Source organism: Mixophyes fleayi, chromosome 1 (assembly GCF_038048845.1).
Source record: "Mixophyes fleayi isolate aMixFle1 chromosome 1, aMixFle1.hap1, whole genome shotgun sequence".
Classification (NCBI taxonomy): Eukaryota; Metazoa; Chordata; class Amphibia; order Anura; family Limnodynastidae; genus Mixophyes; species Mixophyes fleayi.
The window spans coordinates 192,906,219-192,931,240 of record NC_134402.1 but is presented as its reverse complement, the minus strand read 5'-3'; the positions used below and the strand labels follow the sequence as shown (position 1 = coordinate 192,931,240).

The 25,022-nt window shown below is 43.2% G+C and overlaps 1 protein-coding gene across 3 annotated transcripts in view; it reads left to right on the top strand.

The window, feature by feature from the left end:
* Positions 1 to 119: 119 nt before the first annotated feature.
* LOC142147073 (mpv17-like protein 2) overlaps positions 120 to 25,022 on the top strand; it is a 39,205-nt gene continuing 14,302 nt past the window's right edge. The window contains exon 1 of one of the 3 annotated variants that reach the window (XM_075204688.1): positions 120 to 1,051. In XM_075204688.1, the coding sequence (XP_075060789.1) occupies positions 918 to 1,051 (134 nt within the window). In that variant the 5' untranslated portion in view covers positions 120 to 917. Of the gene's footprint in view, positions 1,052 to 13,585; positions 13,721 to 25,022 lie in introns of those variants that run through there. The other 2 variants (XM_075204690.1, XM_075204689.1) reach the window with 2 other exon arrangements.

Below are 25,022 nucleotides of genomic sequence, written 5' to 3'. Positions count from 1 at the left end.
CTATGCTCTTGCAGAACTAAAATTTAATTTTCCCTCCCATCATATTATAACCATATATGTATTTGTACCCACACTGTCCCAGAAAGGACATGTACATTCCATTCAGATTGTTCCTGAGGTGACATTGAACCTGTGGCCCCAGTAATGAAAGTTGAACTGTACAATTCTCCATTTCATGCAATCGGAAAATGGAGCTGTTTGGCGTTGTTTTTGTTTTTTTTATCAACACATATGGTACAGTTATTTTACTTTAATTTACAAGGCCTGTGTAAACATGAAATTTGGGTCTTTATTATGTTCTCTCTAAGGTGCATAGACTGCAGTTGGTTGAATTGAGCAAACAGAAAGCAGAAGAGGTGACACTTGAAACTTTAAGTGTGCTCAATGAAAGAATATTTTCAAAGTGCATTGTTTTAATCTAGCTTGGCTGTGATCTGGGCTTTGCAGGGAGCCGGAGACCAGAGATAGATCCTGGTGTGTTTTTTTTTTTTCTCCCTCTGCTTGTAAACTCTTGTTTAAATTGTTTCTATCATTATTAGTCATATACCTGTTTATTAGAAAAGCAAAATGCATGGAAGTGGTCCATTTTCCAGTGGTCTTGTTCACTGAGGACACCAGAAATCCAAAGAAGAGAAAAGTAGCAGGGATGTCAAAACTGGATATGAGAAAGGAATCGGACAGAGGTCAGCGCAGGCAGCAGATAGTCATAGAATAGCCGAAGGTAAGACATAGTAACAGTATGATGAGTACATAAATAATCTATTTATGTTTCATTTTATAATATATGAACAGATTCAGCCACAATGGAATTAGATAAGTGACTGTACACATAAAAATCCCCCCCCCCCCCCCCACCTGGGACTATGGGTTGTAAATACCAGATAATCAGGTTTTGGAGCAGTTTGTCAAATTAACATATGAAACACTGTAGCCTGGTTCCTGTAGAAGGTAAACTCCGCCCACAAGAAAGCTTTTTACATTTTACACAGAGGAAGAAACTTCTTTTTGGGAGCTGCTGGCAGACTGACCACACTTGCGGCCATGCAGGGAAGTGAGTTACATCATGGCCTACATAGGCCCTGACTAGTATGGAGTTTGAATGGAATAAATGAAAGGTGAGTGTGTTGTTGAATGGAAGACGCATATGTGTAGAGTACATGAGAATGAATGATAATTTCTACAGATAGTAAGTGATTGGATGGTTTTGTTCTGAAATAGTGTGGTTTATGGCTGGAAATGTTGGTGTGGTTGATATTGCAGCGGAGTGAAGTGCCATGTGTTCAGAGCAGGCCGAGTTTCAGACAGTGGAGAAAATGAATCTAGTCTGTGGTTCTGTGTTGGTTTAATACTGTAATGGAGATTTGTATGGAAATAGTTTTGTTTTATGCAGTTTAGTGTAAATGTATAGAAAGTGATGGATTATTAAGGAAGTGATCAGATTGTTAAATATAATTTTTTGTTGGACTGTTGGTTTATAGGGAAGTTTGTGGCTCTGAGACCATGTGTTAAAATGTGAGATAATTGGAGTGTCTTTGTGGATTCGCCCTCCTTCACATACACAATGCATTCAGCCTAGCAAAATAGATATAGCTTAAAACACACACCCACACCCACACCCACACACCCTTTTAGACAATAGTTAGTCAAAACACACACAATTACTTATATATTTATAGAACAGGAAATTATTATAATATATGGCACCAAAATCTATTTGTGTAAAGTATTGTAATGCCGTTTACTGTTTTATAATATAATACAACACACTTTAAATGAAGTTATATCTTGCTGTGGTTATTCTTGAAGAATAGGAGCATAAGCTATTATATGAATATTGGTCCTGTGGATGTAATAGAATATAATAATTATATTTCTTAGGTTAATTTAGAAGTACCTTTTTATGAGGAGTTGGTTGACGGTAACAGTCATATATAACGCCATTAAATGGTCATACGTACATTTGCCAGAATATAAAGGAGATTAAAATCCATGAAAGGAGGAAATCCTTTTACACAGTACATGGCAATCAGTAAGTTAATAGAGGTCATGAGGCAATTAGAGTGACCAGGAGAGATTGGTTCAGCAGCAGGAGTCCAAAGCAGAAATACTTTGGTGGTAGCAGACAGCCAGACTTCAGACATCAAAGCAGGGCCACACGAGTCCTGTAGTGTTACTGTCCTGTAGATGCCGTCAAAGTTACCAAAGTGGAAATATCCTGTATAATACAATGCAGAGCCCATTGTGGAGACCATTACATATGTAGGGTCTGATTAAGGGTTCAGGCGCTAGTAGCGCCCTCCTGACTTTTACACCAGGCTAATATACAGTAGAAGGTAGGCAAAAATTAAAGCACATTTCATTTAAAATTTGGCTTCCTTTTCATCCTTACCACTGTTTGTGCGTATTTGAAACTTGGCTTTTAAGTGGGCCACAAAAATCTTGGCTTCACTCACAATAGAACTGTATAGTGAAACAGAGGTGTGAATGAGAGGGAGGGAGGGGGGGGGGGGAGAGGGGAGAGAGGGGTGCTAAGGCACCTGCCCCTTTTATCATCCTTGTCTCTTCTACTCGCTTATCCTTAAGCACCTACCATGCACGTTCCATCAGGTTAGCAACTACTCTCAAAGGCTTCAAGCGTGCCCTTAAGACTCATTTCTTTATTCAAGTCGATCAGTCCGCCTACTGACTTCCTTGTCCTTGCTCTCTCCCACAGTTAGTACCACCCTATTTGTGTCTCCCCCTTCCCTTTAGGATGTTAGCTCTCATAAGCAGGGCCCTCTTTCCTTGTGTGCTCCTTCTACTGTTCCATTACCCTCTGTACCTCTTGGCCTGCTTCGCTAGCCCTGTTTTCCCTGTCTTTTTAAGCTTTGGCCTTGTTCTCGCTGATTTCTACCATCCCTTTCACTATCTGTCAGATATAATCTGATTTGCTTTAACCTGTCACTTGTGTTTGTATACATTTTTTGTATTGTGTTGTGTCTTGGTTCTGTTTTCTGTATATGTAATGTACGGCGCTGCGGACCCTTTGTGGCGCCTTATAAGTCAAAGATAATAATAATAATGCATGACTCTTTAGTCTTTACCATGGGAAAATCTTACTACATTTTTCTTTCATGTTTTATTTTGTAGAACTACTATTCTATTTTAAAATGTAATTAAGTTTATGCTTCAACCTGTCACAACATTGTGACATGAAAAAAAAACAACAAAGATTGTGCGCTAGGCTGCAGCCTAGTCAGCCTATTGGATAATCAGGCTCTGTACATATGCCTCTCAAAAGATTAGCACATGATAATGTGTGATTTTGTGAAAATGCTAATCATAGGTGATAGCAGTGTTTCCCACCCAGTGTGTCAATATACATGTGTTTAAAAGAATTTCTAGATATCCATAAATTAGTTAATATGCCTTAAAATAAGTTGACAACATGTCTAAAGGAGTGTACATGAACTGTTTTAACTGTAAAACATTTATCTGGGTTTGATTTATTACAATACATTATTATTGGTATGTGATAAATTAATGAATTGAGTCATCTCTGTCATCATCACCATTTATTTATATAGCGCTACCGATTCCGCAGCGCTGTACATAGAACTCATTCACATCAGTCCTTGCCCCATTAGAGCTTACAGTCTAAATTCTCTAACATACAAAAAACAGATATTTTTGCAGATAACACTAAACTCTGTAAGGTAATAAAATCGGAGCAAGATGTAGCTTCTCTACAGAGGGACTTAAATAAACTGGAGGATTGGGCGGCCAAATGGAATATGAGGTTTAACACAGATAAATGTAAGGTTATGCATTCAGGGATCAAAAACAAGAACGCAATCTATAAATTAAATGGAATTATTTTAGGAGAATCTATAATGGAAAAGGATTTGGGAGTGCTTGTAGACAGTAGACTTAGCAATAGTGCTCAATGTCAAGCAGCAGCTGCAAGGGCAAACAAAGTATTGGCATGCATAAAAAAGGGGCATAGATGCAAGGGAAGACAGTGTAATTGTGCCACTGTATAAATCGTTGGTAAGACCTCATCTTGAATATGCAGTACAGTTCTGGGCACCACTCTATAAAAAAGATTATTTGGAACTAGAAAGGGTTCAGAGAAGGGCGACAAAATTGATAAAGGGTATGGAGTCATTAAGTTATGAGGAAAGGTTAGCCAGTTTAGGCATGTTTACTTTAGAAAAGAGGCGTCTAAGGGGAGATATGATTACTATGTACAAATACATTAGGGGTCAATACAGAGAGCTTTCATGGGAACTTTTTACCCCAAGGACCATACACAGGACACGTGGTCATCCCCTAAGGTTAGAGGAGAGGAAATTTCACAACCAGCAAAGGAAGGGGTTCTTTACAGTAAGGGCAGTCAAGATATGGAATTCATTGCCAGGGAAGGTTGTGATGGCAGATTCAATAGATATGTTTAAGAAAGGGTTAGACAAATTTTTAGCGGAAAGGTGTATCCAGGGATACGACCGTTAATTTAAAATGAAGGATACTAGTGGATATAGAGTAAAAATAGGACTGCAATATTGAGTCTGGGGGGATTTTCACAATTGAAACAGATTGGCGGTTGCTTACTCTGGATTAATTTCAAATATAAGTGCAGGATCGCAGGAGATCCAAAATAGGGTGTCTTTTTTTCAACCTCATCAACTATGTTACTATGTTACAAACAGACAGACAGAGAGAGAGGGAGAGACAGACTAGGGTCAATTTTTAATGGCTGCCAATTAACGTACTAGTATGGTTTTTTTGGAGTGTGGGAGGAAACCGGAGCACCCGGAGGAAACCCACGCAAACACAGGGAGAACATACAAACTCCAGACAGATAAGGCCATGGTCAGGAATTGAACTCATTACCCCAGTGCTGTGAGGCAGAAGTGCTAACCACTTAGCCACCTTGCTGCCCCAGATCTCTGTCATAAGATGTGAGGAAATACAATGTTGTGCTATGGTCATCCTAGTCAAACATTCTAAAAAATAATTTCCTTGCTATCAGTGTTTCTATTAGAGATTATAATCTATTATGAATGCTATGGTTTGTAAAATTACACTGCTGGTTGATTTAGGTGACACAAATCATTAAAATCCTCTGGTGTCTTACAATGACAACTTCAGTTAGTGATGTCATTCTTTCCCAGTGGTTTATGTCTTAGCATATTTGCTATGTCTTAGCCGTTCATTTCTGGGAACTATTTTTTATTAAATAATTAAGCATACTTGTCATATGATGGCAGATTGGGGGAAGGATGTTGAGGATTTTTCAGTAAACAGCAGATTTGGTTCAGAGGGGCTTTCCAAAGAATCCCGGCTATCACAAAGGGTCAGCTGACTGTCGTTCCCACAGTAGTCACATGATACTGTGCAAACTCTGCAGAATTATATTAATAGCATTCTGAAAAAATAAACCAAGAAAAAAAAATGGTAATTTCCATGTGTCTTATAACCAGTCACCCAGATTTAGGTTAAAAAAATAAATGTCATTTTTTTCTCATGGGGTCGTTGGGTTTTTTTTTTTTACCCAGTTAATGTAACCTTTAATGAATGTGTGTCTCTTTAAATGCTCCACATAAATGTATCACTTTAAGCAACTTGATAAGTATCTTTTGTAAGTAAAACATATCTGTGTCAGATATTTTATATAATTAAGGCACAATAAATATACCCCTACTCTAAATTATAAGAATACCTGGCGTTCCATGAACATATAAAAATGACAATAGCATGTGTTTTTATATAAGTTTTCATTAAAATAAAAATGACATGGCACATACACAAGAAGCTTGGTTTGGGCAACACTCCCTCTTTAACATCTCCTCAGTCTGCTGCTTTATCCTCACAACTCTCCGTTTGAGTCATATATCATGCAGAATGTACTCCATCAGGAGTAGCTTGAGCATCTATCTGCCTTGTGCGCTTACAGGAGCAGAAGACTGGGATTCAGGTCCCTACCAAAGTGGTAGAGAGCCTTTGGCTGAACAGCTGGGACTTTCAAAAGACGGCAGCAGAATCTACAACTTGACTGGAGAACATATTACTGTAAAACATAATATCTTAGCCAGGAATTTCTTGCTAAATAACTTGGCCAGAGTGGTGCAACTACTTGTCTGGGGAGTTGAGATCAGGGTAACCCAAAAGCATTATTGGATCTGCAACTGCCTTAGCACAATAATCTTTGGAAACTACTTGGCCAGGTACGATCTATAACTTTGCCATGGATAATATACAGCTTTTCCAGACTCTAGTGTGACACACTCGCTGATCACTTGCTGGGGGTGCCATGTACTACCCCATTCGCTGTTACCCTCATCTTCTGCTCTGGCTATGGTGTGGGTGCGGCACCTGTGACTGGAGGGTTCCCTGAATACTCAAGTGTTTAAACACAATTGTGGCGTAGATGAGACACTACTGGTGGTGCATTGTAACCTAAAGAAATATTGGGTGCCAAGCCATCTCAGTTCAAATGCAGAAAAACTTTATTGAAATCGCCTTCTTCACCAGCACATAATAATAATTGATGCAATAAAATTTCACTCCATAACGACAACACATACTTAGCAGAAATACAATTCTGTCAGTTCACATGCCTGTTGTTCTGGGTACAGTAGTTCCACAACAAACAGCCAGAGTACATAGATGGCATGTGTCAGAGGCTCTTGAACTCTTCTTCTATCATCCCAATATGGGAATCGCCTGCATTCAGGGACTTTTTTCTACAATAGCCACTCTGCCTTAATGCAGTGAATCACCCTCACAGTATGAGGGTACTTTCCAAGAGGGCTCTCCTCCTGCTGCTGCACAGAATGTAATCCCTAATATCCAGGGACCTTCCTTCATCACTCTGCATGATTTGCCATTATATAGCAGCTTATTGCTGGAAGGGTATGCTGGGACTTGTAGTTTCACAACACCTGGAGTGCCACAGGTTAACCGAGCCTATCCTAGGGGAATTGCTGCAAAACACAGTGTAACATTATTCAAAGTGACCAATAGTGGCAGACAGAATACCAGAGCGGGTATTATAACCCAAGGCGTGAGTGAAGAGGCTGCAAGAGGACAATAGCGAGAGTGGTCCTGATGGTGAAGGTGTCAAAGCCAAGTCAAGTACAGCAAGAATGTATCCCAAGGGATAAGGCCCAGCAAAGGAAGGGTGATTAATTGTGATCCTGAGAGAAAAAGTAAGATGGCCTGTGTCAGTTTTGTCTCCAGATGGAGAATTGTATGTGATGCAACCATATTCTTGCTAATGGATTAAAGAAAGGAGCTGTACATATTTATTTTAGTGTTGTTTGCAACGCAAGTATTGTGCTGGAGTGAAGAGGAGTGTAAATAAAGAATGTATTTTTTTTTTATAGAGAAGGGCTGGTGTCCAAATCATTGAGATATCTATGTTCACTGCACCCTAAGTTACCATTCCTTCGTCCCAATGCCTTAAAGCGACCATTGCTGAAAACTTGCATATGTGGGGACCCTCTGGTTATTTACAAACATGCCCACAAGCTAGCCAGAGCTAGAGGAGGAGGTGCACTACCTAACTCATGTACACAATGACGGGATTATATATGCTTAGCCCACTCTAGTATCTGAGCAGGAAATCTCTTTCAGGATACTTATTCCTCTTGAATTTTTTTTTTTTTTTTCTTTACACAGGGGCTTTCACTGTTGGTGCTCTCTTCCCTTTTAGTACATATGACGGCCTCTCGTGCCACGCACCCAGCCATCTGTGGATTTCTTCTTGGGTACCCCTGGTGGCCTCGCAGAATCCACCATGCACCCCCTCCCTGGAGATGCGCAATTTCCCTTCTTCTGGGTCCTAGCTGCAAAAATGGCCACCCTCCTTTATAAACTCTGGTTCCCACATGGTATCTCTATCAGCGGAGTTAGTCAACTACATGTTGCAATGCAGTCTGTGTCATCGTGCCTGTTATACTGAGGCCTGTGTTTCAACGGTGACCTGGCCTGCTGTCACGGAGGGCGTAGCTAGCTCACAATAGGAAATCAAAACTGACGCGCCCATATCACTTTCAGCATACTGCTGTACCACTTTTGGAGTTTGTTTTTGTTTTTTTTATTGAAAGCCTGGGAACGTGCAATCAAAATCCAAAAGTGCCCAAAAAAGGTGCAAAACCATAAAAAAGCGCACTAAGGGATGCGGAACATGGCCCTCCCTTTAAAAAGAAAGGGCCCTGGTCCCCGACCCCTGGAACCAAAAGGTCCCTTAGGGGGCAAGGGTCTTCAGATCTTCTTTGCCGCAAGGCTAGGGGGGGGTCCCTTTAGCCCCTGGGATCCACCGAGGCTTCACCCAGGGCTCAACAACTAGTCCACCCCCTAAGGGGAGGACCTCCGAGGGTCTTCAGGGGGACCGGAGTCTCAGGGCCGCACAGCCCCCCTAGATTTTCCGGGGACAGGAGCCCAAAAGGGCCTACCCGCACCTAAAAAAATCCGGAAACGTGAAAACATAAAATTGAAAGTGACAAACGTGGAGAAAAATAAATAGTGCCGAGTGAATACGGCCCCAGCCTAATGGCTGAGCTGATTGTAAAAAATTTCTTGCCCAGCCAAAAGGCCAGGGCAAAGAATGTAGCGAGTGCTTTTAAGAAAGTGCTCAAAGTGCGTGGGTGCCAACAAAATCACATATCTGTTTCAAGGCCTTCTAGTCCGTGATTTATGGCACCCCGGGGTTGCCACTCCCGGAGGCACATTTGTCCCAGGCTTTCAAAGCGGCCTACCCAGCCCCTGGCCAGAGGACCAAGTGCAGCTCTGCCACAACTGCACTTGATCTTAGCCAAAAGGCCGAGAAGCAGCACTTTTGGGGTTGCTATAGGAACTGCATCAGCACCACAAAACAATAACTAGGCCTGGACATTATAACAATTTGGCCCGGGTACAATACATAGGGCTTACAGCTTATGGAAAGATTGCTTAATATTGGTCCACTGCATTCGCCATTACCAGCTGGGCTGGGGAAATGATCTACTTTCAGCGTACTTGTGTATGCTCTTGCAGTTGCCTTGGAAACTGCATCAAGACCACTTTTCTAAATGTAACTCGACCTAAGCGTTGTACAGCTTGGCCCGGTTAAATCTTCCACTTCTCTTTGCCTGTGTGATCCAAAGAACCTGAGGTATCAAGGTTACTATGTGGGTCTAAGCTTCAACAATAAATATATAAAGTGACCTTTTCAATTTATCTAAAATGCAGTCCTGCCTCAACTATTCTACTTATGTGGAACTATCTGAGGCCTTCTGTGAATATCTCTTTATGAATCTCTCAATATGGTCTTTGATCTGGGAAGCACATGAAGCAGAGGGAACTTAGCACATCTGGCACTAGAAAGACAAGAGATGTGATTGCAAATTTAGAATGTATGTGTCCAGGGTGCTAGTATAGGGTGGGTGCCTGCTTGTTTTGATTGTGATTAATAAATTGGATCATCTGCTCCTGCAGTGGAGAGGAATCTCTTGCACTGCCACATCAGCATTAAAATGATATAGCATAATGGAGGGGGGAGTACTGCAGAGGAAAAAAGAGCCTAATAAATCAAGCAAGGTTAGAGTTTTTATTAGTGTAAATAAAAGTGTGAACTTAGCAATTTAGAGCAATATTCATATAACAAATTTTAAACAATAAATTCAATCTCTCTCATATCCTAACACCAGACCGCACTGTCATCATTGTGGGGCACTCTTGTCAAAGCACTCTTGTCTTAAAAAAGCGGTCAAATCTCTTAAAAGGCTACAAAACCATTTTTTGTGAAAAAAGTGGCAAGGCAAACCCAGAATGCCATATCCCATATTAAAAATTTGGAAGGTGGATATAAAAAAGGTTATTTCAGGACTTTTATTCTGGCCAGTACGGTGTTAACTCCCTGGCAATGCTAAACCTAATATTGATAATGTTCTTGACAATTACCTGCAATCATTCAGTATTACCAAAACAGGCCTTGAGATTGCATCCTCACTAAACTTTCTTATTAATGAAGAAGAGGCACTTTCTACTCTCTGCTTGATGAAATTGGCCTCAGCCCTCTGACTTGCTCATTTTCTCTTACAAATAATGTTAAGGTTTCCTCACCCACATCCACCCCCCAAACTTAGTTGTTTAACCCAATTATGGAAGGAAGCTCTATTGATGCTGCTACAACTAGAATCAAAATAACTGTGATCCCCAAGCAAAGATCTCTTCTTCTGAGTCAATTATTATCCCACTTCATTACTAAATGTGGACCCTTTTTGCCTAAATTTAAGTCACCAGATTGGTTGGTTTTGTTCTCTGCCATCAAGGTGATTCATTACATTAACAAACGCAAAACGTTGTCCTTAATATTAGACACTGAGAAGACATTTTACCATGTTGTGCTCCCAAATTACAGTTTCCATGGAAAATTCCTTACAGGTGTTGCTGTCGCATAGTGCAATCCTTCCATCGCTGGCCAGGGGATCTGGAGCACCTCCTTTCCATTTCATAACAAGAATGACACCAGGTAGGATCTTACAACTCAATTTCTCCTTGAAATAGCAAACTAGCAAGATTAAGTATCTAAAGACGTCAGTTCTCTCTACCAGGCTATCCTGCCTTGCAAGCCTACATTAAAAGGCACCTGAACTCTTAGAACAAAATGCTAAATTTCTTGGATTGAATGCGTTTCCTTTATCAAAATGAAAAAGAAAACTCCCTAGGCTGATGTATCTTTTTCAAATGTTGTCCATAATAGTCCATTCAATAATCTTTTCTCTCCTCCCAAAAAAAGTGATTGGTCTAGGAGAAAATCTTACCTTCAGGCCCATATTTCACAACGTTCAGCAAATGCAGGACTGGGTTTCTCCGTGTTCAATGGCACCTTCCTCTGATTACTAGAGTGTGGGCCAATATTGAATTGGTGACCCCGTCTACTACTCCTCTTAATGTTCACCTCTGGCTGTCCTCATTGTTGAGGCCTCTCCCAGCCCACACACACTAAATTTGCTTATCCATCTTAAATTGGACACACTGCTATAGGATATATAATATAGCATCAGACCCTTCCCTGTTGGTCCCCCTGTGGGTTAACCAGCCTTCCCTCATGGCATCTGCTCCCAAATAGATGCAAATTATGCAGATGTAAGGCTAAAGTTTAGTTTTTAACTGTCTTTTTCCGGATTCCAGACCATGCATGGTTTTTCTATTAAGGCAGATTCACCATTACTTTCACATCAAACATTTTTAACTTACATCTAAAGGTCCTAACTCGAGCAGTCTCATCCACCCAATAAGAAAGAGTCAGCCATGGCTGCCATTAATCCAGAGGGCTTACTTCAACCCTCCATAAATCATCATCATTTATTTATATAGCGTCACTAATTCCACAGAGCTGTACAGAGAACTCACTCACATCGTCCCAGCCCTATTGGAGCTTACAGTCTAAATTCCCTAACACACACACACAGACTAGGGTCAATTTGATACAAGCCAATTAACCTACTAGTATGTTTTTGGAGTGTGGGAGGAAATTGGAGCACTCCGCGGAAGCCCACGCAAACACAGGGAGAACATACAAACTCCACACAGATAAGGCCATGGTCGGGAATCGAAATCATGACCCCAGTGCTGTGAGGCAGACGTGCTAACAACTAAGCCACCGTGCTTACTTCAACCCTCCATAAATGCTCAGTTTTGCTGAATGCAAATAAAAAAAACCCACACAAAATTAAATGGGAAGAGCATAATTGTGAGATGCTTAACGCAGAGATCTGGGTTAATACCATCATTGTTTTTTTTACTTGCCTACTCTCCCAGAATGTCTAGGGGACTCGCTAATTTCAGGGAGTTATCCTGGACTCATGGGAGAGTAGGCCCCCCTCAACTGCATTATCATGTCCAGAAAGTAGGTAAGTATGATGTAGGTAAACTTGGCCTCTGTATTCAATGCAACAAAGAGTAAAGCATTTAAGGAAATGACTGCATATGTAATTGTACAAACAAATATTAATAATAGTAATAACAAATAAGAGGTTTGATTTTAACTTCGTAATCTGTGCTGGAAAAATCAGTTTGCCAATCTGATGTTGCTATGGGCATCTTTTTTTTAACTTTTTAATATGCACATTGTAAATGAGCACAAATGTTCAATAAACAAATATCAATATTAACTATAAATGAACTTTGTCAGCGGGGCATTTTAATAACATCTTTTAACTGACATAATTGGGTAGGTTACAAAGTGAGGTAAAGGGATACAGAATTTTTGGTAAGGATTAGGCACACATTTCTCATGTATCAACGAGGGATTTAGTTACACACCCGAAATAATGGTTTGAATTACACTTGCAAATTGTAGTATTAACAATCTTTCAGTATCTATTTTGAACAGCAGTTTCCATAAGTGATCTCCAGGGTTTCTAGAGGCAGAACAAGGACCGCTTGTCACAGTGGCATAAATAAGGCACCCATAATTCTAAAACAATAATCTTGGACATCCATGTGACAAGAATTTTGCTCAGTCAATAGAGGCAAAAAGCTGTGTATATTTTTGAGGCATATGTTTTAGCTTCCTCCCCATGGGTGTAAGCTCCAATGGGGCAGGGACTGATGTGAATGAGTTCTCTGTACAGCGCTGCGGAATTAGTGGCGCTATATAAATAAATGATGATGATGATGATGATGGGTGCCGGTTTAAAATTTTAAATAAAATCTGATGTTAAACACACTCATTAGGGTTTGGAAATAATACTTAGCCTAGGCTCAATCCTATTAAAACCTTTTACCCATCGTTGCCAACTGTCCCTAAGATCCAGAGAAAGTCCCTGTTTCACACTGACAAAACTGATGGGACTGATCCCACTTTGCCCACTGATTGCATGCCCAAAACAGCGTTGGGCCAGGCAAAATACTAATGCATTTTGTGTAAGGGACAACCCTGTAGTGTTAATTTGATGTGAAATCAGTGATCCAAATTGATTTAATCCTTTCAAAATAAGATGTTCTGAATAAGATGCTGGAGCATGAATTAGAATAGAAACGAATAAGAAGCTAACTTCAGCCTCATCAAAACTGTGCAATCAAATTACTTTTTTGTCTGCATGTTAAATGCAATCCTGCAATTCTTATTGTCTGGGCTGTGTTTGGTTATGGTTTTTTTAAAATAAGTGTTTAACATGCAAAGAACTTCGATATAATCAAATGAAACATTATTGGAATTTTCCTGCTTCAAGGGCTTCTACCTTTATTTTGCGTTTAGCGCTTAAGCACAATACACCACAAGCACAAAGCCAACGATTGGATGGGACATCCAAAGCCCAAGCCTGGTCCTATCCATATCTCTGACAGTGTTTAAAAGTATGATCTTATTTAAACATTAAGCCCTATTCACAAATAGACCCCTATGACCAGCACACATAGAAATAAACCTGAAATAGAGCGTTTTACATCAATTCGCGATACCAGGAAAAACGGGGACCAAATATTTTGCAACAGCCGACTCAGTCCTTCACTTGACCCTAGCGAGGTCAATTGAAGGACGAACAAAGCGAGACAGCGCCACCTAACCGCAGCAACTGGTATCGCCTCTGAATCGCACTGGCAAAATCCCAGTTTAACCCAGCAGAACACAGATAGTAAAGCAGGAAATAGTGCAGGAATGCGGCTGATGTAAGAATGGTCGCCTGCAGGTTGTAAGCTATCACTTCCTACAATTTTCCCATCGTCATTTCCGGAGACGATCGAGTGGTGGGTAGGAAAGTTCTTTTTTCATATTGGAGGGATACGGACTAGACACGTGATCTGCAGTTCCCTATATGGATTATTAACCCTGTATCGCCCTTATGTCTAGTCACAGTCATGGTTAGCAAGTGAGCGCAGAGCCTGATAGGTAATTGTGTTTGCCCTGTAATAGTCCATGTGCCTTTCCCAACATGCAGAGACACTTTACACTGACGCCTTCGTATACAGTTTGGGGCTGGGGCTATTTGTAAATGTTTAAATAAAAGAAAATAACAACCACAAAATAAAAAAGCTCTAATGTCAACTTTGCATGAGCATAAATATATATATATATATATATATATATATATATATATATATATATATATATATATGTACACTGCTGTCAGTTTTATCCATTCGTAGTTTCAATTTCGACTTCCTGAATACATAGCATCCCTTGTGTGTCCTTTTCTGTATTCTTGGTAATAAATTTTATGTTGATTTTAAATAGATGCAGGAAAAATCGAATTCATTTTAGTAGTAATAATAATAATAAATATATGATTGTAGACAATAACTATTACATGATCATTTGAAATTACGTATATTCTAATTTTCCATATATTTTTCTTTGTGGGCATGTTGGTATCATGCCATTCTAAAACTTGCTGGAGATAAATTTACAATCAAAATATGTGTTTTGGGTGGATATCTCATTTTAAATGTATTGTCATTGACATTAATCAAACAATTTATGGAAATACTGAAAATTGCCTATGCTGGTTGTAGTCAGGTGAAGATAACACTGTTTTCCCATTATTAATCCAAAACAGAAGCAGCTTTCCTCGTTAGCTTCAGGGAGATCTGGGGGAAGGAGGGTTTGTGAGGGCGGGGCTTGACAAATCGCATAATTTTGGCACCGCCCCCCAAAATGGTTGGCACAATTCTGGGCAATTACAGCAGTGGGAGGGACTAAGATGGCACGATATTTGCGTAATTAAGCAAGAGTTGGCAAGTATGAGTAAATACATCCTGATCTTAGGGGCTGACAGGTCCCCTCTGAACAAGACATCACAGTGTCACTCCACTGCATGTTCTCTCTCTCTCCTATTTGAATATCATTTGCATCCTCTTATCCTTAAGGTCTCTCTAAGTTTTAAGTAACATTTAAACACTACCTAAACAGGAGTTAAGCAGACTTTATTTTAGAGCAAATCCTCTTAGTGTCAATGAGAGTTTAAATACATTAAATACCTGTTAAGGTCAACAGCGGGAAGTCAGAGGCGATGCTGTTCAGACAGTGGCACCTGTCATCCCCCGCTCCATTCCCCTTCACAATCAAGCCGGACTTCATCAAGATCCTTGGAGTTTGGTTTGGTGGAGAGGAGGCTGCCCTGAAGTGTTGGGAAGAGAGACTGGTGACAGTCAGGCAAAAGATTGGACTGTGGAGCCTCAGAGACCTCACCATCAAAGGTAAAGTACCGGTGCTGCGCAACGAGATTCATCCCATTCTGCAGTACATGGCCCATGCTTGGCCACCTCTTGCTGCCGTCTGCAAGACCACCGCGAGGACAGTCTTCCACTTCATCTGGGGCTCCAAAATGGACAGAGTGAAGCGGTCAGTTATGTACAAGGAGCCCCTCAAAGGTGGGAAAGGGATCCCTGATATCCCCACCATGCTGCGGGCCTTCTTTGTTTGTAACTGAATCCGCAGGACTCTCATAGAAAAGAACATTTGCTCTGCTGGGAAGTCCATGTCTCACTTCTTCATCCGGCCTCTTTGGAGGACCCTTGGTTGGGACAAATGGGACAGCTCCTTCCCTTACGACTGGACTACACCTTGGTTTTACCTGGATGTTGGACAATTTGTGAGGGAGCACCATCTGGAGCTACTTAAGCCAGACTTGTGGAAGCCAAAAACTATCCACAAGCTCATCAGAGTAAAAGACATTATGGAGTATGTTCCAGGACTCCCTGTTGCTACAGCCAAACACATCTGAGAGAATGTGGCCTCTAAGAGGCTGACTAATAGACACAAAGACATTGCATGGATGGCTATCCAGGGGGGTCTGCCTCTCAGGACATTCATGCACTCCTGGAACCTGTGCAGATATGTTCACTGCCCCTTTGGTATCACCAGAAGGGAAACAGCTCACCAGATTTCAATAAGAGAATTTAGAGCATCTGGGTCAATGAGCCAACCTTTTTGTAATAGTGCTTAAGGCTTCAAAAAGTAATAAAAATGCTTATATAAAGATTAAATAACTACCAAATAAGATCTTCTTACCACCCACCACTAGACTATAATGGCAAACACTAAAATATATTTTCTGGGGTCCCTAAAGTGCAGCCATACTGGGGGTCACCTTCAAGCCTCTTCCATATCATGACTTGTTTGGACGAGTTTCAGTAAATGTAACATTATAAAACCTGATACAACAATCTTACCTAATTAGCCAATTCCCTACCTTCCATATAACCAGCATACTAAGGGGGGTATTCAATTGTCAGCGTTAACGCTGAAAAACGAGCGCTCAAAAAATATTAACGTTTATACGGTAATATTGCGCGCGAAAAGCGTTAATACGGTAGTTTACTCGCGGAATTTCAGCTCGCCGCTCAGGGGGCTGCGAGCTGAAATTCCGCGAGTAATTACCGTATTAACGGTAAGATTTTTTGAGCGCTCGTTTGTTAGCGTTAACGCTAACAATTGAATACGCCCCTAAGCCTCCTACATTCACATAACCCTGCTTATTGCAGGTTGAGGTCTTCTTTTCCCATTAACCTTGGAATGTGAACCCACTTTTGCAATCTCTCTGGAAAACAGAATTAGTATTATTATTATTTATTTATTTAAAAGGCTCCACAGATTCCGTACTGCCGGATACAGAAGCAAGTAACAAATAGATGAGGTAATACATATAAGTAGCACAGATGAGCATGAGTAATGCTAGGGGGACTCACACAGAGCGCAGCAAAAGACGTGACAAGACGAACGAGGGACTCAGACAGACAGACGTGGGACAATAGGTAAAGAGGACCCTGCCCATGAGAGCTTACATTCTAGAGGGAAGGGTGGTGAGAGATAGTAAGACCAACTTAAAGAAGATGGAGAAGACAGGCGAGAAAGATGAGGCATTGGATAAAATGGTTAGGAGGTGGTAGGATAGGTGAGCATGAAAATGTGAGTTTTGAGTGAGCGTTTGAAAGACTGAAGGTCAATAAAGAGTCAAGTGAGACAGGTAAGAAGTTCCAAAGTTTAGAGGCAGCACAGAATGACGAATATCAAACCTTTTGTTGATAAAAACAAAATCCTCATAGACTTGTTTACACCGTTGTTTTGTTGGTGTTTGTTTAAAACAGTTGGCCATATAGTTAAAAAAGCTTCTATTTAGTATGAAACTGAAATAGAAAAAAATGTTTGGTATTGTGACTGGATCACTGTTAAATAACTTTTGTTAAAAATTTATTTAAAGCGAATAGCGCAGGGCACTTATTTATGTAATCGCATCTGCACTTATTTTTTGATATTGTTTATATTGTAGGATAGGTAATCGTTATTTCTGAGACCAGGGAAGAAATTTGACTTTTGTCTAACTTTGCTGTAGGAATTGCCTATTTCTGATGCATATATCTGACACAATGAGCCTGTGTTTACCAAGATTTTGGTGTATTGTGGCTTGGGAAACTAGCTTGTTGTATGTCCCTTTTGTTGTGCGAATATGAATTCCGAACGATCTGATGAAAGGCCATGTGTTAATTATATCTTTTGATGTGTGAGGTTTAACTTGGAGACAGGAAGGTTTTAATTTAAAACGTGCTGCCCATTTCCTGCATCTCAAAGGTGCAGGAAATCGCAGCAAGGTTTTTAAGAATTTAAAACCAAGTATAAATACTAGTGGCTTTGCAATGTATGTAAATTTATGTTTGTATGAATAGAGTATATCCTGTTTCTAAAAATAGACTATTTCTGAACTGTATAAAAGATGTGCTCTGTGAGCATGTATTCATTCTTCTGACTTCATCTGACCTGACCACTGATACCTTAAATCAGTGGGACTGTCCTTGTCAGGACACTTGAGCAATAAAACATCACTCTGCTTCAAAGAACTGCTTGAAAACATCTTCAATATTGCTGTTTCCTGTGATCTACAGATTAGACCCTAAAATCTAATCCGTTCTCCGGTGGTGTCTGCGGTTTGGACCCAAGCGTTTCCAGTACCATCGCCCGCCTGCTACCTGCAGCCCTGGTTAGTGTTATAGGCCAGGGGGGATCCATCCACAGCATCCCTGATCCATAGTAAGAGGTCAGGAGGAAAAGCCCAGGAACACCAGCAAGGACACGCTAGCAGCCTCAGTGACCCAGAAGGAACGTGGTTCTGAGTGCCATAGAAGGAGCTCAGTGGTGGCAGCAGGCCCCTCCCACTGTGGCAAGAGGGGCGTATTCAAAATAACGAAAGGGAACGGTGGCAAAGTAAGCCCAGCCGGTTCCTCGCAACAACAGACGGGGTGGCATAGGCGGTCCATCCTGTCACAGATTTCTGGTGGCAGCAGTGGGATAACCGCAGGTGGCTTTTCGTGAACAAATTCGGGAGAGCCGAGTTATTCAGAGAGGAGTAACTGCAGCCAGGAGAACGCACAGGATGTCTGATTACAGCAACGTGTCCAGGGCGGATCTCGAGACTTTGTGCAGTGCCAAGGGCATTGACATCAACCATTCGCCAAACAGGGCGGAGATGAGAGAGGCGCTGAGGAAATGGCACCAACAGCATGGTACCCCGGACGTCCAGACAGAAGAAAACCCTGATCAACAGCCTGCAGAGACCTCTACCCAGCAAACTTCACTCGTACAACCAGCCACTCTATCCTATGATGAGCGCAGGGCTGCTGGGCTAAGGATCCAGCTGGCGGCCTTAGGGGACAACACATCTGCAGCTGAGCGGGCACAGGTCATCGAGGCATGGCGCCAAGAGGGAAGGGCACCAGCCTTACAGCCCAGGGAGGAGGCGCCCCCTAGAGGATCAGGACTGTTATCTTTACCTTGCCCTAAATTTGAGGACTGTGTTGGGAATATTGATGAGCACCTGCAGGTATTTGAAAGGACCTGCAGGCTACACGCTGTACCCAGAGAGGAACGGGTTAAGCATCTGGTGCCCACACTGCAGGGACGTGCAGTGGAGGCCTACCGTGGGGTGCCCACAGAGGACTGTGCGGACTATGATGTAGTGAAAAGGGCACTCCTTAAACGGTGCACTATTACCCCAGAGACCTATCGTTTAAAGTTCCGGGACTTTACAAAGGACTTCCACGCCACTCATGAGGAGTTTGCCAACCTGCTGCGGGAGTTTGCCAACCTGCTGCGGGAGTTTGCCAGGAAGTGGGTGCGCGGGGCAGGTGCCCAGACCGTGGATGAGGTAATAGACTTGATGTGCCAAGAGCAGTTTCATCGACGGTGCTCACCGGAGGTGAAAGAATGGGTGCTGGACCGGAAACAGCCAGGCACCCTGGAAACAGCCGCACAGCTAGCGGATCAATATGTGGCAGTGAGGCCACACTGGCAGAAGCGCAAGGTTAACAGCCAACCCCAAAGGACTGTACAATCAGGGGGACACCCCTCTACTACTCACCCCCAAAAGCAAGTACCTAACCCTTCGGGTACCATTCGCCAGCCACCGCCCCGTCCTGTCCCTGGGAGGTATCAGAGACCACCGGAGCCCAGGCTGTAGAAGAAGTGCTACAACTGCGGGAAAATCGGTAATTTAAGGATGGACTGTCCCACAGCCCCAGCACCCCAGCCTCGTGCCCCTAATCCGAGTCCTGGGGCCCGGCTAATTTGCTTAACTGGTGAATGTGAGCCACTAGAGACTGTTTCCACCCCTGTCAGCCCAGAGGAGTGTGACATGTTTGAAGGTGACTCAGCGGAGAGAGTCACCTGTGTGTCCAAAAGACCCCCTAAAAATATGTGGAGGAACCTGCAGCCGGTCCAAGTGGGACCCCTGCAGGGTGAAGGACTGAGAGACTCAGGGGCCTCAATTACTGTTGTGAGTCCCCATCTTATTGATCCTGCTGCAATACTGCAGAATCGCAGTACCAGATTTACTGTGGCAGATGGATTTGAAAAAGAAGTGCCTATAGCGAGGGTGTTTCTGGACTGGGGTAATGGCCAGGAGTTGCGAGATGTTGCTGTTATGGATGGCCTCCCAACTGATGTGATTTTGGGCAATGATGTTGGGGGTGGCATTGTGACCGCATTTCTAAACTCTCTTACCCGGAGCCAAGCTGCTAAGCTACAGTCTTCAGGATCTACACCTGCACAGCCCAGCCCAGAGGAAAAGACCACAGCTGCTACAACACACCCATCACCTGCAACCACAACTTCAGCCAGCCCAGAGGAAAAGACCACATCTGCTATTTCTTCAGGAAACAGCCAGCCCTTTGCCTCTCGAAAGACTACGTCCCCTAGCAACGCAGAGGATATTGTCTCGTGCCGACCTGATCTTGTGGGGGTGCCCGGTGATGCTCCTGTCCCTACCAGTATGCCAGCTCCGGCGGTGAGTATAGCTGACCACAATGACCTTCCTGTAACTGACCCCACTTTGACTGACCCTAGTCACCCCAACATAGACCCCCTTGCAGCAAATCCTGACTTAGATGATAGTGAGGGCCGCAGGGAAAAGTTCAGGGCAGCACAGCTCTCTGATCCCTCACTGAAATGCTTGAGGCGCCAGGCTGGCAGCAGCTTTCCAGCGATGGAGGTAGGGAGTGGGACCTGGCGTAAAGGATTTTTGTACCGCGTAGCTAGGAAGGTAGATGGGGATAGACCAGGCTGGGAACAAGCTCAACTGGTGGTACCACGGGGCTTTCACGCGCAACTAATGTCAGTTGCCCATGAAATCCCTATGGCAGGACACCAGGGCAGAGACCAAACACTGAAGCGCCTGACCCAGAACTTCTTCTGGCCTGGAATGTCAGATGACGTCCGGGCCTACTGTAAGTCCTGTGATGTGTGTCAGTGTCTTGGGCGCCCCAGTGCTCGTGCTCTCCTCAGGTCCTTGCCAATAATTGGGGAACCTTTTCAGCGAGTGGCTGTGGACATAGTAGGTCCCCTGCCTGTGCCCAGTAGATCGGGGAAGAGATACATCCTCACCGTGGTGGACTATGCTACGCGGTATCCAGAGGCTGTAGCTCTGTCTCCATAACTGCGGAAAAGTTAGCGGATGCGCTGCTAGGAGTATTTAGCAGAGTAGGGTTTCCCAGTGAGATCCTAACCGATCAAGGGACACAGTTCATGAGTGAAGCGCAAAGCGCAGGCGAAACAGAAGACTTGGTATGATCAGGGCGCGCGTGCCACAGTGTTTAAAGTAGGGCAGAAGGTCCTTGTTCTGATGCCCACGTGCCAGAACAAGCTCCAGGCTGCCTGGCCTGGACCGTACACGGTCTCAAAACGCCTGAGTGACATCACCTATGTGGTGTCATTTGATAGCGACGGTAGGCGGCAGCGGACCTACCACATAAATATGTTGAAGGCATACCATGAGACTGTAGAGTCAGTAGCAGCGGTTTGCTGCTTACCAACTGAGGAACCTGCAAGTGACCCACTACCTGACCTCCTCGCGGATGTCAGAGAGGAAGGTGGTGTAGAGGAAGTAGGCTGGGATGAGCAGTTGAGTGCCCAAAAGAGGGAGCAGCTTGAAGCAGTGCTGTGGCCCTTTGCGACCCAGTTTAGTAGGAAGCCCGGTCGGACTTCCTTGGTGATGCACCATGTGGACACTGGTGAGCATAGGCCAGTTAGGAAACCCGCTTATCGGGTCTGACCAGAGGCCAAGGAAAGTATATACAAGGAGGTAGAAGAAATGCTTGCACAAGGGGTGATCCAGCCATCGCATAGTCCATGGGCGTCCTCCGTCGTATTGGTTCCCAAGAAGGACAAAACAACGCGGTTTTGCGTAGACTACCGCCGGTTGAACGAGGTGACCGTGTCTGATGCTTACCCCCTGCCCTGAATTGACGCTCTGTTAGACGAGTTAGCGGGAGCAAAGTATATTTCCACCTTTGACTTGAGCAAGGGGTATTGGCAGATACCGCTGACCCCCGAGGCTCAGGAACGGTTGGCATTCATCACCCCATTTGGCCTGTTCGAGTTTAAGTCCATGCCATTTGGGATGAAGAATGCACCCGGCACCTTTCAGCGTGTGGTTGATTACCTGCTGGAAGGGTGTAAAAGTTTTGGTCAGGCGTACTTGGATGACATTGCCATTTTCAGTACATCCTGGGAGGACCATCTGAGACATGTAGGGCAAGTGTTGGAGAAAATTCAGTGGGCAGGTCTGACCATCAGAGCAGACAAGTGTCAAATGGGGATGTCAGAGGTGCAGTACCTGGGTCATCGTGTGGGGGGAGGTAGGGTTAAGCCAGAACCAGCTAAGGTAGAGGCAATCCGAGACTGGCCCCGGCCCACAACCCAAAAACAAGTACTGGCCTTTTTAGGGACCTCTGGCTACTACAGACGTTTTGTTTCAAACTTTAGCACTGTAGCGAAGCCCCTGACAGATCTCACTAAGAAGAAACTCCCCAAAGTAGTTGACTGGACACCCGCTTGTGAGCTGGCATTTTAGTCATTAAAGGAAGCCCTGGTTCGTGCTCCAGTACTGTTGGTGCCCCATTATGACAAGGACTTTATTGTGCAAACTGACGCGTCACAGTATGGACTGGGAGCAGTACTTAGCCAGGTAGGGCCTGATGGGCACAAGCACTCCGTGGCCTATTTGAGCTGAAAACTGCTAAACCGGGAGGTGGGGTATGCCACAATTGAGAAGGAATGTTTGGCCATTGTTTGGGCAGTGAAAAAACTACAACCTTATTTGTATGGACGACATTTTACTGTGGTGACTGATCATAATCCTTTAAAGTGGTTACAACACACCCCAGGGGAAAATAGACGTTTGTTGCGCTGGAGCCTTGCATTTCAAATTTATGACTTTGACATAATTCACAAGCAGGGAAAGGCTCACAGCAACGCGGATGGACTGTCCGAGTCACATCCGGTAACCCTAGGATACTGCGGACCAGGAGCCAAATCGTTGGACATGGCACACTGGTTGCCGCATGGACAAGGGGGGGGAGGGGTGTGACTGGATCACTGTTAAATAACTTTTGGTAAAAATTTATTTAAAGCGAATAGCGCAGGGCACTTATTTATGTAACCGCATCTGCACTTATTTTTTGATATTGTTTATATTGTGGGATAGGTAATCGTTATTTCTGAGACCAGGGAAGAAATTTCCGAACGATCTGATGAAAGGCCATGTGTTAATTACATCTTTTGATGTGTGAGGTTTAACTTGGAGACAGGAAGGTTTTAATTTAAAACGTGCTGCCCATTTCCTGCATCTCAAAGGTGCAGGAAATCGCAGCAAGGTTTTTAAGAATTTAAAAGCCAAGTATAAATACTAGTGGCTTTGCAATGTATGTAAATTTATGTTTGTATGAATAGAGTATATCCTGTTTCTAAAAATAGACTATTTCTGAACTGTATAAAAGATGTGCTCTGTGAGCATGTATTCATTCTTCTGACTTCATCTGACCTGACCACTGATACCTTAAATCAGTGGGACTGTCCTTGTCAGGACACTTGAGCAATAAAACATAACTCTGCTTCAAAGAACTGCTTGAAAACATCTTCAATATTGCTGTTTCCTGTAATCTACAGATTAGACCCTAAAATCGAATCCGTTCTCCGGTGGTGTCTGCGGTTTGGACCCAAGCGTTTCCAGTACCATCGCCCGCCTGCTACCTGCAGCCCTGGTTAGTGTTATAGGCCAGGGGGGATCCATCCACAGCATCCCTGATCCATAGTAAGAGGTCAGGAGGACCAGCCCAGGAACACCAGCAAGGACACGCTAGCAGCCTCAGTGACCCAGAAGGAACGTGGTTCTGAGTGCCATAGAAGGAGCTCAGTGGTGGCAGCAGGCCCCTCCCACTGTGGCAAGAGGGGCGTATTCAAAATAACGAAAGGGAACGGTGGCAAAGTAAGCCCAGCCGGTTCCTCGCAACAACAGACGGGGTGGCATAGGCGGTCCATCCTGTCACAGGTATATTTTAGGAGAGGGAAAACTTTTGTTTTAACTTTCCTTCAATGTTTCAACTGCTCTATTTACTGAGAAAATCATTCAGAAGTCAGTCACATCACTCTGACATTTTTGTATCTATCCCATATTCCTAGTCACTGATTTTATTAATCAGTAAACTCTCCAGTGAGCAATAGATTTATAACTTTTTGTACCTGTCTTTTTGCTTTAATATTTTCCTGTCTCCATAGTGATTTCAGAGTTGAATTATGTCTCCTAACTGCTATTACCAGAGGAGGCCAGATAACTTTAAAGCAGGCTTGTCCAACCCGCGGGCCGCATGCGGCCCAGCTCACCTGTAAATGTGGCCCAGCAGGAGTTTTGGTTGTGGCAAGGGGGCAGCGCTGTTAATAAAATAAAAAAAAATCCTGCAAAAAAAAAGAAAAGAAAATGCTTACCTTGCGGTCACGCGGTCCGTCAGCTGGTACTCCGGCTCCCTCCCTTGTCTCCTCCCCCGTCCGACGCTCACCGTGAATGTCAGGAGTGATGTCATCACGCCCCACATCCATTGCGGAGCGCAGCACAGAGGAGACACCCGCGCGAGAAGAACAATCAGCAGCACAGAATTGCAGAAAAGAAGAGAAGAGGACAGGAGAACAAGCCGATTAAAAGGTAAGTTAAGGGGGATTTTTTTTATTATTTTAAGGGACGCTGACCAGTGAATAAAAGTCACCTGGTCCTGGAGCATCATGGACCTTATCTCCCTGCTACATACTTCTACTTGTAATACTAATGGGGCATTATATATTATTCTCTTTGGCCCATTATAAGTTGTTATCCCTTAATTAACATATAGTGGTGTAATTAGCAAAACAGGTCACAATTTGGGGTCACAGTGATGTATATGTCAGGTACCGCAGGCCTGGTCAGGGCACCCTGATATACAATGCCTGGCTTAAATGCACTTTATTGATATTGCATCGAAACAATACAAAAAGTGATTAAAGTATAATAACTAGAGAGGATTTTTTGAACAGGGCGATTGAAAGGTAAGTATAGGGGGGATTAGAAAAAAAGATATATATATATATATATATATATATATATATATATATATATATATATATATATAATACTCCTCCTGATGAAGTCTTTACATGACGAAACGCGTTGAGGTTGTTTCCCACTATCTATTCCTGGTATATTGAAGGCTCTGCTGCCCACCTGGTCTGTGAGAGTTTTCCCTTTGAGTACTTTTGTATG